General features: G+C 43.3%; 1 protein-coding gene across 1 annotated transcript in view; it reads left to right on the top strand.

Moving 5' to 3' along the window:
• PTPRT (protein tyrosine phosphatase receptor type T) overlaps positions 1-14,921 on the top strand; it is an 816,693-nt gene that overhangs the window by 660,941 nt on the left and 140,831 nt on the right. Inside the window, exon 15 of the mRNA XM_052650453.1 lies at positions 1,742-1,771. Coding sequence (XP_052506413.1) covers positions 1,742-1,771 — 30 coding nt within the window. The remainder of the gene's footprint in view (positions 1-1,741; positions 1,772-14,921) is intronic.

Raw genomic sequence — 14,921 nt, 5'->3', positions numbered from 1 at the left:
GCTTACCTTGGGGGCTTTGGCCAGTTCCTACTTAAGAGGGGGAAACTTGGGGCTCTGAGGTCATGTTCCCACCCTGTGGATGTAAAGACCACATCTTTCTGTGTCAACAAAACTGGATAGCAGTTGAAATTAACCACAGAACTCAAGATGGGAGCAAATTATTCTTGCCTACTTAGATGAGTCTTTGAGGACTTGAATTATTCAGCAAGTTTTCTCAGTCCACAAATGTATTAGTTATTGTCAGTATAATTAAGTCAGTAAAAGAAAAGTGTTCCTATTTATTTTCCTACAGAACAAGAAAAGTTATAACAAAGGGAATATTACAGGCTTACTTGAGTTTTCCTGTTTTTTTTTTTTTTAATTGTTCAGAAGCCAAGAGCTAGAAGAGACATCAGAGAAAGACTGCAGGCAGTGATTTTTCAACCATCCTTTTGGAGAGTGGAATCTGTTTTTAGTCATGTGAAATCTTAAGTGACATGCCAATTTATGAAATAGATTAAAATGGAGAAGCTCTGCCTTTGGTGGCTGGCAGAGGGCCCGCAGCCCTACCTGTTCAGTAACCCCACACGCTCCCTCATTACAGTGAGTCTGCAGAATCCTGAGAATGCGTTGTTTGAAAATTCGTGATTTAGTTCAACTCACCTAAGAATCAGATAATAAAAGGAAGGCGCAGAGAGTTTATTCAAGTTGTAGTCTGTTCAGACTGATGTTTGCAAGTCTTCTCTTTTAGCGCAGCGCTCTTTCATGATGAAATCTGAGTGCTCTTCCAGTTTTCTACCAGTAATGTAACAAAGGACTTCCCAAAATTTAGTGGCTTAAAAAAACAAGCCATGAAATTTAGTGATTTTTCTCATAAATCCGTACTTTGGCTAGGGTTTGCAGGGGATGACTTGTTCCTGTTCTATGATATCCAGGGTCTTAGTTGGTAGAATCCAGTTGGCTGGGGGTTGGCTGGAAGCCTCTCTCTGTTCATAGAGTCTTAGGGCCTCTGCATGTGGTTTCTCCACCTGGCCTCTTCTGACCACAGCAAGCTTGGGACACTTAGCCTTTTTACATGGAGACTCAGGCCTCCAAGTGAAAGTTCCAAAGACTCAGACAAAGCCACAAAGCTTCTATTTGTCCTGTGCTAGAAAGTCCCAGAATGTAACTCCTCCTACATTCTATTGGTCACCTCAGGCCAACCCTGATTCCGTGTGGAAGGCACTGCACTTGGACATGAGTGTTGGGAAGTTTGGATCACTGGGCAGCCATCTTGGATGCTGCCTACACACTTTCCTTGCTTTTGGTGTGATCTTATGCATAGATTCTGATGTGGTTTAACCTTAACAGAGAAGTCATTATTTTTTTCCTTAGATCTTAGGAGCACTGTCATAAACTAGTTCTAGAAGGCCACAGAAATCTGACTTAAGACCAAAACATCACAATTACCAGGAAACTAGTTTTAGTAACCATAAGAATTTTCAAACCATTAAAATGGCCAAATGTGATCTGGCTTCCTCTGCATGGATAGTGAGTTTCTCCATCACAGGAGAGGTCTCCTTCATTTCTTCTACCACTGCAAGTGTCTGATTCTCAAGGACGCCGACGAGTTGAGAAACTTGCGTCTCCTTGAGCTTAGGGAGTAATACTATGTGCATTTCTAAGAACCAAGATTTCTTATAAATCTAATTCTTGTTTGTTTGTCTTTTCTTTTCCTCCACTTTTGGACATTTCCTTCATCTGACTGCCCATCAATATATAGAAGAAATGCTTATTCCTACTCCTATTACTTGTAAGTATCTACCTGGGGTGACTTTGCTTTGTGCCCTGTAAGGCAACCTGTAGCATGCATTTCCTGCACCAACCAAGTGTCTGTTGGTTTCTCATACTCACTTCTGTCTAAGTCATCTGTAGCCGCAGCGTTTTGATTTTGCCTCGATGTTTCCATTTGAAAATGCACTGTCACTGTTCATGTCTGTTCTGTTTCTTCCATCTTGGATCCCGCCCCCTGCCCGCCCTTTCTGTTTTTGGAGCCGTGAAGGGCTGTTTCTCCTTTGTCAGTATAATTCTCTAGTTAGAAATCCTCCAGTTCCAACAAGAGGAAAACCTGATCCTCCTGTAGGATTTGCACACATAAAACAGAACCACTGATCTCAGCAACTTCAAAGCCCATTTATGTCTGCTTGGGAAACGTATAGCCCTAAGGGCTGAAAGATTAGAAAGAAACTCATTGGCTATTTCCACTATTTCAGGAAGTCTACAGGGAGTCGTGGCTTTATCTAGAACCAGCTTCACAGGTGACAGAAACATCCAAGGTCTTTCTTTGGGGCTAGAATTCTCTGTCTAGTGTTTATCATCAGTTACATCATGTTGTCAGTGCGTTTTGCTGGTAGTTATAGATGGTTGATTGTCTATAACAATTTTATTTTTATGGTTTTTCTTATTCCTCAACCAGACATTTTCACAACATGAGGGTAAAGGAGAAAAATTCCATAAATAGATCCTTGGTGATGAAGAGTTAGAAAACCACTGAATTAGTCTCACATTTCTAATAGGCATTTTCCATATTTGAAAATTCAGGTCCAGAGAAGTATGTGAAGTACATGAAATCACGCATCCAGTCATCAAGAGAGAGGGATTAAAACTCAGAATGTCTCGCTCCTTGTAAAGTGTATTTTCCATCGTTCCATGTCTTGCTCCACCTCTGGCAAGCCCAGCCTTGTGAGAGAGACCATATCTGTTAGTGATCATCTGCTGAAGCCTTCACAGATGAGGAGGGAGCCAGCCTCCCCATCTCTCTGCTCAGTATTTGGGTCCCTGGTCAATAGGTTCATGCAGTGAGCAGATGAGATTCTGGGATCACCACCCTGATGTTATACAGGAACCAATGAACCCCAGCCACCAGCACCAAAAGTACCAGACAGCCTGCTTCATTTGTTCATTCATTCATTTGAGACACATGCATTGAACATGCACCTTATGACCCAGACACTGTGGATGGAGAGATGGCCAGGACTTTGAACCCTACCCTCCTGTGCAAACCTATCAGAGAGACTAGCCCAACATTAAATACTTGAAAGCTCAGCTGAGAGGTAACTACAGGTATATGTACTGTGGTATGGGGACACTTAGTTGCGTGACTGATTTTTTTAGTGGGCAGGGGATAGTTATCACTGCTTTTAGAGATGGGTTTATCCAGGGCTGAAGAACTAAGAATTCCGAGCAGGGAAAGCAGTATGTGCAAAGACACAGAGGTATGAGACAGTATGGGGTATTGTTGCCATCGTAGAAGATGTCAGAGTTCTGGGTTCAAGTTACATCTCTGTCACTCACCAGTTACATAACCTTTAGCAAGTTTTCTGAACTTTTTCAGCCTCTTTCCTCTCAACTCTAAAATAGGGATAATAGTGCCTAGCTTGTAGGGAATGAGGAATTTTGTAAAGCGCCTTGCAAATAAATTGGCACTCCTGCAATGTAAGTTTTCTTTTGTTTCCCCTTTCAGAAACCATAAGGAGTCAGGGCTGAAGTGGTGGCCCCTGATGGTGCCTCTGGTCTTCTAGAGATTCTTACAGGATCAGTGTGCTTACATTAGGTATGGGCATGCAATGCCTTCTGGGCAACTTGCCCTCTCAGTCTGTTAGCCAGTGTACGTAGCACTGTCTGGAGGCCCACTTTGTACCATTCTCTGTGCTGGGCCCTGTGATGAAATCAAACACGAATGGTATGGAGGTATAGAAGAAGACACACAAGTACTTGTACTTCAAGTTGCAGTGATAAGCAAGGGTCTTTGAATTAGTGCAGACTTGGAGTTCTCAGTGACAGATCCTAGGGTGACACTCATGCCAGCTCAGGACTGCTGCTGCTGCTGCTAAGTCACTTCAGTCGTGTCCGACTCTGTGCGACCCCAGAGACGGCAGCCCACCAGGCTACCCATCCCTGGGATTCCCCAGGCAAGAACACTGGAGTGGGTTGCCATTTCCTTCTCCAATGCATGAAAGTAAAAAGTCAAAGTGAAGGTGCTTAGTCGTGTCCGACTCTTTGCGACCCCATGAACTGCAGCCTACCAGGCTCCTCCATCCATGGGATGTCCCAGGCAAGAGTGGGGCATAATTAAAGATTCAGAGGAGGAGAACTGGCAAAGCAGACAGAAAGGTAAGAGGAGAACCATGGAGAACCAAGTGAAGTCCACTGCAGAAGGAAGACTTGACAGTAGAAGGTGCTGCAGAGAGATGGAAGTGGAGGGCTTGGGCATGGTCCTCAACCAGCAGAAGTCACTTGTGCAGGTCCTGGGGTAGCCTTGAGGGAAGAAGCCAGCCTGCCTAGGGCCAATGAGGAGGATAACTTCTTAACCGCTGGGCCCTGAAAGAGAGGCGAAGCATGAGACCGGCCAGTTGAAGGGCCAGAAAGTCCTGGAATGTATATGTAGAGGAGCCCGTGCAGAATGGAGTGGCTGAAGATGCTGGAGGGGGGGTACCCAGAGAAAAGGAGGATCTGGAGGCTAAGTGGCGACAGGGAGCCGAGGAGGGTGTGTGTGACCGGTCTTGTGAAACCAAAGGATTGAGGGATGCGTGTAGATGGTGAAGGGTGAACAGAACAGAAATGATGGACCCCCGTGGTCTCCAGATTCAAGATTCCATTCGGCCACGTCTTAGGCAGAGACCCTGCATGGGTGCTTTAAACCGTCTCCGTTCAAATTGTGGGCCACAGACCTGCGGCACTGACATCACGCAGGAGCTTGTTAGAAACACAGCGCCCGGGACTTCCTGGCAGCCAGCGATAGGGACTCCTCACTCCCAAAGAAGGATTCACAGGTTCCATCCCCAGTCAGGGAACTAAGGTCCCGCATGGTGCAGCCTAAAACAAACAAGCGAAAAACGAAATGCAGCACTTACGTTCCCAGCTCAGGTCTTCTGAACTAGAACCTGCATTGCGACAAGATCCCAAGTTCATTCATGTGCACCTTTGAGAAGCACTGCCTTACCCAGTCTCAGTTGTCTCATCTATTCAACAGGAGAAATAATACCCTCCTCGCAGAGCTTATGGAGTCACCCCATCCCTCTAAAAGCCTCGAAATCATCCACTGAAAGAGAAAGCCTCCAACATACTTTGGCTCAACAGTGAAACTCATATTCAATCCCCAAGTTTTTGTGGAGTTCCCACTTCCATGTCAGGCACTGGTCAAAGTTCTGGGATATAAGAGTTAGCTCAACAAACAAAAGTCCCTGCTCACATGAAGAGTTTTAGTGGGGGGAGACAGAGAAAAAACACCATATATAAGAAAAGCAGTATAGGTGTTATGTGATGGCCAAGAGAGGTAAGGCGAAAAACAGATAAACTGTAGAAAGAGAATGTAAAGTGTGGCTGGGAGAGGAACAGAGGAATGTGTTTTCAAAGCCAAGAGGCCCTCAATGTCTCTCCCACATTGAAAGGTCCCATACACAGGATCAAGGGTCCATAAACTTTTTCAATAAGGAATCAGTAGTAAATATTTTTGGCTTTATGGACTCTCTGTTGCATCTGCTCAACTCTGATGCTGTAACATGAAAATAACCATACAGTATGTAAATATATAAGCAGGAATGTGTTCCAATAAAATTTTACTTAGAAGATTCAGAGGGTGGGCCAGATTTGTCCTGAGGGCCATAGTCTTCCTATCCCTGCTTTTGAGATAGAGAGAGAATGTAGTTCAAGATTCATCCTGTTTTATGAGCTTCTATGATGTATACTGGTGGCTCAGACAGTAAAGAATCCATCTGCAATGCACGAGACCCAGATTCGATCCCTGGGTCGAGAAGATCTCCTAGAGAAGGGAATGGCTACCCACTCCAGTATTCTTGCCTGGAGAATTCCATGGACAGGGAAACCTGGTAGGCTACAGTCCATGGGGTTGCAAAGAGTCAGACACGACTGAGCAACTAACACTCACACGCACACACACACACACACACATACATACATGATGTGTTGCACCCTTGCATGGCAGCTGGACCAGCCTAGAAGGAGGCTGGTGGCTATGTTGTTTGTTGTTTTTTTAGCTGGTGTGATGTGTGGGGTTCATGTAATGCTCAGGGAAAGCCTGTGAGGTATAGTTAATGTGTTGAGTCTATTTAGATATTGAGACTGAGGTTTGAGGACTTGTGTATACACACAGCCAGGATGTGGCAGAGCTTGGGTTTGAATCCAGGAGCCCATACCCCCAAGCCCTGCCCATCCTTCTCATTTAAGACTGCAGGGCGCCTGCCTGGACTGTGTGCTTGGAGGGGCCCTTGGCCAGGCTGTGGGAGGGCCAGGATTTGAGTGCAGGTTTTTCTGCCTGTACATCTTCAGTTCTATGCAGGGACAGCAGTGCCTTGCTCAGGACAAGTGGCAGCTGTTCTTGGCTGGCAAGGAGGCCCTTGAGGCAATCCTGTCTTTGCTGTCCAGGGGACTTGCCATGTGGTCAGAGCTGAGGGTGCTGGGCTGCCAGATCAGTGGTAGTTGAGGGGTTAGAGTAAGAGGTAACCAAAAGGAAGTTAATGTCCCAGGTAAACAGAGCTGTAGATAGAAGGCACTTTGGGATCTAGGGGCAAAAGAATCTAGAGTGGAGTCCTTCATTGCCTGGTACACATCTTAAAAACAAAAATAATGTGGGTTTTGGTGTGAAACTTAGATCACAATTTAGGTCTGCCTCTTCTGTCCAGTTGTTCAGACCTTGAGCTGTCACGGAACCACCGAGCCTCAGTTTCTTCATCTGCAAGATGGTAATAGCAACTTGCCAGCATTTTCATGAGGCGTAACGAACAAGCGTTATCTGTAGAATGACTGACACAAAGTAGGTATTTTATAAAGAGCGACTGTTATTTCTCACATCCAGAGCTAACAGAAATGCTTCTCTCAAATTCCTTTTTGTCTTTCTGTTGTAACACAGCAACCAACAACTTCAGCATCTGCTTTTTAAAACGATACTAAGAGTCAGCATGTGTTCACGGGCGAATTTACCTCAAGGCGTGTGATGGGCACAGTAATTGTTTTGAACAGAGACGTGTTAGTGTAGTCGTTGTTGAAAAGGCACTAAGGTGTTTACCAGCCGTTCTGACAGAGAGTGCTTAACTGTTTCACTTCGCTTTGTTTGGGTATCACAGAGGAGGGTACCGCCTGGGTTGGTCTCTGTGTGCAGACACTCTGGAATGCTTGGACTTTGGCTTTCACGTCCTTTCGCTTTCTCCCCATTCCAGCATGTGTATTTATTTATTTATTTTGATTGGGCTGTAATGTTATACAGTAACGTGAATCAGCTCTAAGTGTGCATGTATCTTCTCCCTCTTGAGCCTCCCTCCCACCCACACCCATCCCAACCACCTAGGTCATCACAGAGCGCAGAGCTGAGCTCTCTGTGCTATACAGCAGGTTCCCACTTTAAATCCTACATTTTTTCTTCAAGGTCCAGATCAAACATCAGCTCTCAGAGGAAGATGTCTCTGATTCTTTCTACCTACAGGAATGTCCCTTTTCTCCACCTCTGACTGCGTTATCATGGGCAGGAGCAAATGTGTCTTAAGCATGTTTCTTTTTCATTAGCATGTTCCCCATGGTGCCCTGACACTCACAGTGAACCCCAGTAAATGTTTGTGGAATGAATGAACGAGATGAGATTAAAAGACGTAACAGCTAAAGTCAACAGGGAGATGATCTGTTCTTAAACAAACAAACCGAAAAAGGTAACAGTTTTTAGCTGACTCCAGACCCCATCTATTTCTTGCTTCTGTGGCTTTAAGGCAACTTTTAAAAGTCTGTTTCCTAATTTATAAAGTGGGAATTGACAATGCATTCCTTAAAACTTATTTACAAATCAGAAACAGACTCACAGACTTAGAGAATGAACTTATGGTTACCAGAGGGGAAGAAAGGGGGGTTGTCAGAGAGTTTGGGATTGACATGTACACATTGCCATATTTAAAATGAATAACCAGCAAGGACCCTCTGTGTAGCACAGGAAACTCTGCTCGGTATTCCGTAACAACCTAATTGGGAAAATAATTTGAAAAAAGAATAGGTACATATATAACTGAATCACTTTGTTGTACACCAGAAACTAACACAACATTGTTAATCAGCTGTATTCCTATATAAAAATAACACTTTTTAAAAAATGCATTCCTTACAGAGATCTTGCAAGGATTCAGTGAGACATTGTTTGGAAAATGCCTCGCCTTTAATAGGCTTTCAGCCAAAATAAGAAACTGCCTCCTTTCTCTGAAATGCATACACCTTTTCACACCAGAGGCTGTTGCAAATCAAATATCATTGCCTCAATACATTTAAAGAGGAATTTGAAATGATGATATCAAGAGATACTCAAAAAGTATTCTATGTAATTCGTCAGTCACTTCAAATAAAAATGAAGAAAAATAGGAATAGAAGAAAACCATTTAAAGATGATAAGTATCAATTACCGAAAGCTGACAGCAAACATGTTGACAGTGAAAATAGAAGGTATTACCATGAAGGCGAGTCAGAGCTGTCTGCCGTGCTGCAGCTCTTCAGCCAAGGGAAGGCCTTGGTGAGAATTCTGACTCCTGGGCCCCACCGCCAACCTACTCAGTTCCTTTGAAAGTGGGAACTGGGAATCTGTGTTTTATACACAACTCAGATTAATATTTTGCATGCTGACTCTCCTGATCCTCACATCACCCTGATATCTTTGCTCAGGGTCCCACCTTTGCAGCTGCAGTCCCCTTTTCCTGGAATACCTACCCCTCCTCCATGCCTGGAAAATTCTAGTATCATTATCTGCTTTTGATTTTATTGAAATGTAGCTGATGTACAATGTTATGATTTCTTCTGTACAGCAAATATACATATGTGTGTGTGTGTGTATGTATATTCTTCTTCATTATGGCTTATCACAGGATAGTGAATATAGTTCCCCGTAGAATCTCATTGTTTACTCATCTTATATATAATGCTCTGCCTCTGTGAATCCCAAACTCCCAGTCCGTCCCCTCCCAGCCACCCTCCCCTTGGCAACCGCAAGGCTGTTCTGTGTGTCTGTGAGTCTCTTTTGGTTTCATGGATATGTTGATTTGTATCATAGTTTAGATTCCACATGTAAGTGATACCATACGGTATTTGCCTTTCTCTTTCTGACGTCCTTTGCTTAGTGTGATCATCTCTAGGTCTATCCCTGTAGCTGCACAGAGCATCATTTCCTTCTTTTTGCTGGCTGAGTAATATTCCACTGCATATATGCACCAGTCTTCCTCTTTATCCATCCATCTGTTGATGGACATTTAGGTGTGTTTCCAGGTCATGGCTCTTGTAGTGCCGTGAGCATAGCAATGCATGTATCTTTTCGAATTATAGTTTTGTCTAGGTATATGCCTAGGAATGGAATTACTGGATCATATGGCAACTTTGTTTCTTGAGGAACCTCCATAGTGGCTGCATTAGTATCTTTAAAAAGGGGAAATTATTCTCTTTTTCAGGTGGCCCTCCTCAACTCCCGCAGACCAGTACTAGGCTCATTCATAACTTTGCTGTGCACTCACCTTTCATTCATTCACCCATTGACTCACCTTCATGAACCGTTCTCGGATTATACTGCCCTGGGTGTATTTGCACGTCTTTCTCTTTGTCACTCTGTTGATTATGGGAATGAACACTCACAGGTGGGTGTATGTGTGAGGTGGATAACCCGCATTTTGTTTCATCTCTCATTGACTTAGAGTATTCCATTCTTATCCATTTCCAGTTATTTTGGCATACGGTGATGGTAGGGCTTTCTGATCATCTATTTTGTAATTTTTTATTGGTTTTAGTCTAGAAAGGTACTTGCATGTCACAATTATAAATGCATAAAATTAACCAGTGCTGTTGCAACAAGACAGATATTAATGCACTGGGCTAGATTGTGTGTACAGATAGAGTTGGGTAAGGATTGCAACTCAATGGATGCTTTATTGTTTATTGAATTAGAGTCTAAACACATCCATCATGAATACCAAACAGAGCAAATCTGTAAGTCAGAGCCTCTGTCTCCTTAATCAGGGGAAATACAAATGAGTGTTTCTCTTCACAGGTGGCAAAAGATGTTTATGCTTGTGTCAACTTTATACTTTAAACTTTGAAACCAACCAAGTATCAGTGATGCCTTGAGACTTAGAAAGGTGTATGATTCTACATGTTTCTATTCCGTAAACACATTTGAACTTTATAAAGAAGGTAAAAGAGTGGGGGATTCTCTGGTGATGAAGAGGAGTGACCTAGCGAAATAGGGATGGAAAGAGAAGCTTCTGTGGACACTGTTGTGATTGCTGCTCAGATCCACCTTCAGGGACGGACTTACCCTTCAGGTGCTACAACTGGTGTCGATAGGCAGTTCTTGGCTAACTGCCCTCTTTTGGATAACTTGGTCTTCAGAACTGCCTCACCCAAGGTCCTTCAATAACTGGTCAATAGCTGACTTTTACAGGATGTAAAAATCAGTCCAGTATCAGAGTTGCCTACGGGGTTGGCTTAAAATAAACCCTCACTGCAGCTACATCACCATTCAGATTCCCCTCTGCCTACTTTTCCCCTCTCCTCCCCTCTCCTCCCCTGTCTACCCCTCCCCTCCCCTCCCTTCCCTTTACCTCTCTTTCCTTCCCTTCTCCTTCCCTCCTTTCCCCCTGCCCTCCCCTACCCTCTCTTCTCCTCCCCCAGATGTTGACCACCCCCCCCCCCCCCGAAGAAGCTCCTTCTAATATATCTCCTACATGCCAGTCTCTGAAAGTCAAATTTCCAAGAGCCCAACCTATGACACCCGCATTCAGTTTGGTCACTCTCCACTGACAAGTAGATTTAAATAAATACATACATACATACATACATATATATATATATATATATATATGGCCACCTACCACTTAAACATGCATACTTCATTGTCTGTGGACACTGTTTACAAACTGATTGGGTTACCACTTTTGTTAACCACTGATAAGTAAACTCTAAGAAGTCCTTCCTTAGGCAGTCATTCATTCATCAGCATTTGCTTCTCACCTGTGCCTGTGCTGGGCAGGAGGGCTGTGGGCATCTTCCTATACTGCTTCTGCCTCAGGAAGCTCATAGTGTAGCCCAGAAGAGTGTAGTAAGATCCTGTTTCTGAATCAGCCAGAAGAGAGAATTAGGGTCAGCTAAAGAGAACTATGAGAAATGCTGGGCTGGAAGAAGCACAAGCTGGAATCAAGATTGCCGGGAGAAATATCAATAACCTCAGATATGCAGATGACACCACCCTTATGGCAGAAAGTGAAGAGGAACTAAAACGCCTCTTGATGAAAGGGAAAGAGGAGAGCGAAAAAGTTGGCTTAAAGCTCAACATTCAGAAAATGAAGATCATGGCATCCGGTCCCATCACTTCATGGGAAATAGATGGGGAAACAGTGGAAACAATGTCAGACTTTATTTTGGGGGGGGCTCCAAAATCACTGCAGATGGTGACTGCAGCCATGAAATTAAAAGACGTTTACTCCTTGGAGGGAAAGTTATGACCAACCTAGATAGCATATTCAAAAGCAGAGACATTACTTTGCCAACAAAGGTCCATCTAGTCAAGGATGTGGTTTTTCCAGTGGTCATGCATGGATGTGAGAGTTGGACTGTGAAGAAAGCTGAGCACTGAAGAATTGATGCTTTTGAACTGTGGTGATGGAGAAGACTCTTGAGAGTCCCTTGGACTACAAGGAGATCCAACCAGTCCATTCTAAAGGAGATCAGTCCTGAGTGTTCATTGGAAGGACTGATGCTAAAGCTGAAACTCCAATACTTTGGCCACCTCATGTGAAGAGTTGACTCATTGGAAAATACTGTGATGCTGGGAGGGATTGGGGGCAGGAGGAGAAGGGGACGACAGAGGATGAGATGGCTGGATGGCATCACTGACTCAGTGGACATGAGTCTGAGTGGACTCTGGAAGTTGGTGATGGACAGGGAGGCCTGGCGTGCCGCGATTCATGGGGTCGCAAAGAGTTGGACACGACTGAGTGACTGAACTGAACTGAACTGAAAGAGAAGTAAGTGCCCAGCCATGGTGCCCCCTTAACAGTGTGTCACCAGGGCAGGAACGGGTTTCAGTTCTGAAAGCACTTACCTTCAGCAAATATCCCCAAACTGAGAACAACTCTTGCTGCTCGGGCTGTAGCAAATATAAGATCCTGAGATGCACAAAGTGGAGAATGCCTTTCTAAGTGTTTCAGCAAAGTGCTTTTAATGGAAGGAAGTACTTTAGTTAAGCTTTGCAGTGTTGATGATGATGACAATGATTGCATCTTGTGTGAGTATACAGCTTTATCTCTTCCAAAGTGCTTTCCCACTTATTACCTAGTTGTCTCTTTGGGCTTGGAGGTACTTAGCAAGATATTATTAGACCGGTTTCTGTGCTTTGTAGGAAAAAACCCTGGGCATTCTGGCTCCAGTTTCAGTTAAGTGACTTCATTCCATCTCAACCTCAGTTTCTCATCTGTAAAATGGAAGTAATAACACCTATATTTCATAACAGCTGTGATGTTTAAGTGGCATTCTTTTCATTCATGAACATTTACTGAAAAATTCCTTTGTACTAAGCACTGAGCTAGGTGTAAATAAGTATTTTGAAAGAAAAGGCTTCCCTGATGGCTCAGACAGTAAAGAATGTCTGTAATGCAGGAAACCAGGGTTCAATCCCTGGGTTAGGAAGATCCCCTGGAGAAGGGAATGGCTACCCACTGTAGTATTCTTGCCTGCAGAATTCCATGGACGGTGGAGCCTGGCAGGCTACAGTCCTTGGGGTCACAGAGTCAGACACGACTGAGCAACTAATACTTTCACTTAAAAGGAATACCCTTCTCTCAAGGAGCTTAAAACATGACTTGGACATGTTAATAGTTACAAAATAATATTGTAAATACATGAAAGAGCAACAGTGAAACATGACAAAGGAAGGAAGTGTCTGATTTCTGCTTTGAGGAAAGATGTCATGGGCTAAAGGGCCAAATAGGATGCTTGGTATAGAACAGAGGCAAGATGTTTTGCTGAAGAAATAACACATTCTTTCACTTTTTTCCTTTGCTCATTATCTTGAAATACACACATACACACACAACTTTTATAACCAGGTAGGTGACATGCTGGGAAAAGCTTGGACAGGGAAAAAAAAAGAGGAAGAAAGGGCTGGAGTAGGAAGGAGAAAGTTTGGATCCTAGTTCCACTGCTTAGTAGCTATGAGTTCTAAGCACTCAGAGCCTCAGTTTCTCATCTGTAAAATGGAAATGATAGTGCTGAAGTCATGGGGTCATCTTAACAAATTAAATGATAGAATGTACATCCTTTTTGGTTTCTGTTTCAATTGCATTTCATTAGATTGTTGTCATTTATCAAATGGTAGAGCTGAGCTAGAACAGCAGTTGCAGTGTGTCAGGAATGGGGGAAGATAATGTTTTATTAACTTCAAGCATAAGTTGCATGAAAGAAGAATTTGCCAGATAGAATGAAGGTAGGGCAGTTGTAGATGGTGATTCTTAAACTTCCAAAACTTCTCCACCGAGCAGTCGGATAGGACACACCCCCTTCCTGGTTTCTGTCTCTGCTGATTTCAGTGAGAGCTCAGAGTCAATGAATGATTCTGGCAAATCCCACAAAGGGAGACAATGTCATTTGAGCACAAGAAGATTTCATGGACCAGAAGGCAGAGAAAAGGCTGGGTTTAAAAGTAGAAGGGCTTCCATATTTCTGAATACAGGGGCAGGGGGACAGGTTTGTCCTGTGTGGTGTGGCTGTGAAAACCTGCCTTAAATGAGGCATGGTTCTCTGAACGTGGAAGGGGCTGTTCTACTCGGGGCAGTGTTGGGAATGTTGCCTCTTTCCTGGGAACAGGGCTCAGATGAATTGGTGTGTGTTTCAAAAGAACAGCCACACAAGGAGGGGACCACAACCACAACCTAAAAAGAAAGATTAGAGAACCGACTCCACTGTTCTCGGGTGGGGCCTAGGCATTTTAAGGTTCTCCAGGTTCTTCTGATCTAAAACCTTTGTTGAGAACCACTTGTGGGAGAGTTTGAGAAGCCAGGATCATGAAATATAGGCATTTCTTGGTCTGGCCACCTAACCCAGAACCTCCGATGAAAATTTAGCCCTGCAAGATTATCAAACAGATACAGCTTTGGTTAAAATGTTGGAACCTGAGTGTGGAGGGCAGGGTCCATAGAAGATAGATGGCTATTTGATAGCACCATTTCCTTTCTATAGGTATTGAGGTAGACAGTCCTTATGCTGTTCATAATTGTGTATAGACCATTTAATGAATGGCGAAACACCTCAGGCACATTTAAAAATAGTATTTAATATCTCTTAGCAATTACTCCTCATAATGGTGGAATAAAGACCCCTCGGCCACGATCAATCTCCTAAGAAATGTTTGTTCGTAAGCATTATGAACAATGAAACCTTCATTAATGAAACCTCAAGAAGCTCAATACTTCTTATGAAATCTTTCTTATCAGAATAAAAGAGTGTTGGATGAGCTTCTTTCTGGAACAATCTTATAGTTTCTTGGTTTAAGTTTTTATTGTAAATAGTTGATTTACAAGGTTCTGTTAGTTTCAGGTGTAGAGCAAAGTGATTTGGTTATGCATATATAAATATATATCCTTTTTTTCACATTCTCTTCCATTATAGGTTATTACACGATATTGAATATAGTCCCTTGTGCTGTACAGTGGGTCCTTGTTGGTTATCTATTTTATATACAATAGCGTGTATATTTTAATCCCAAACTCCTACTTTATCCTTCCTTCTGTTTGGTAACTTAAAGTTTGTTTTCTGTGTCTGTGAGTCTGTTTCATGTTTTATAAGTAAGTTCATTTCTGGAACAATTTTTCCTTCCAGTGGCTTAGAACCACTGTGCAGAACATTCTGAAAAAGTGGGCATATTACAGCCCCTCATGTTT

This window comes from Budorcas taxicolor, chromosome 13 (assembly GCF_023091745.1).
Source record: "Budorcas taxicolor isolate Tak-1 chromosome 13, Takin1.1, whole genome shotgun sequence".
In the NCBI taxonomy this organism is placed as follows: domain Eukaryota; kingdom Metazoa; phylum Chordata; class Mammalia; order Artiodactyla; family Bovidae; genus Budorcas; species Budorcas taxicolor.
This window is presented reverse-complemented; position numbering and strand designations above follow the sequence as displayed.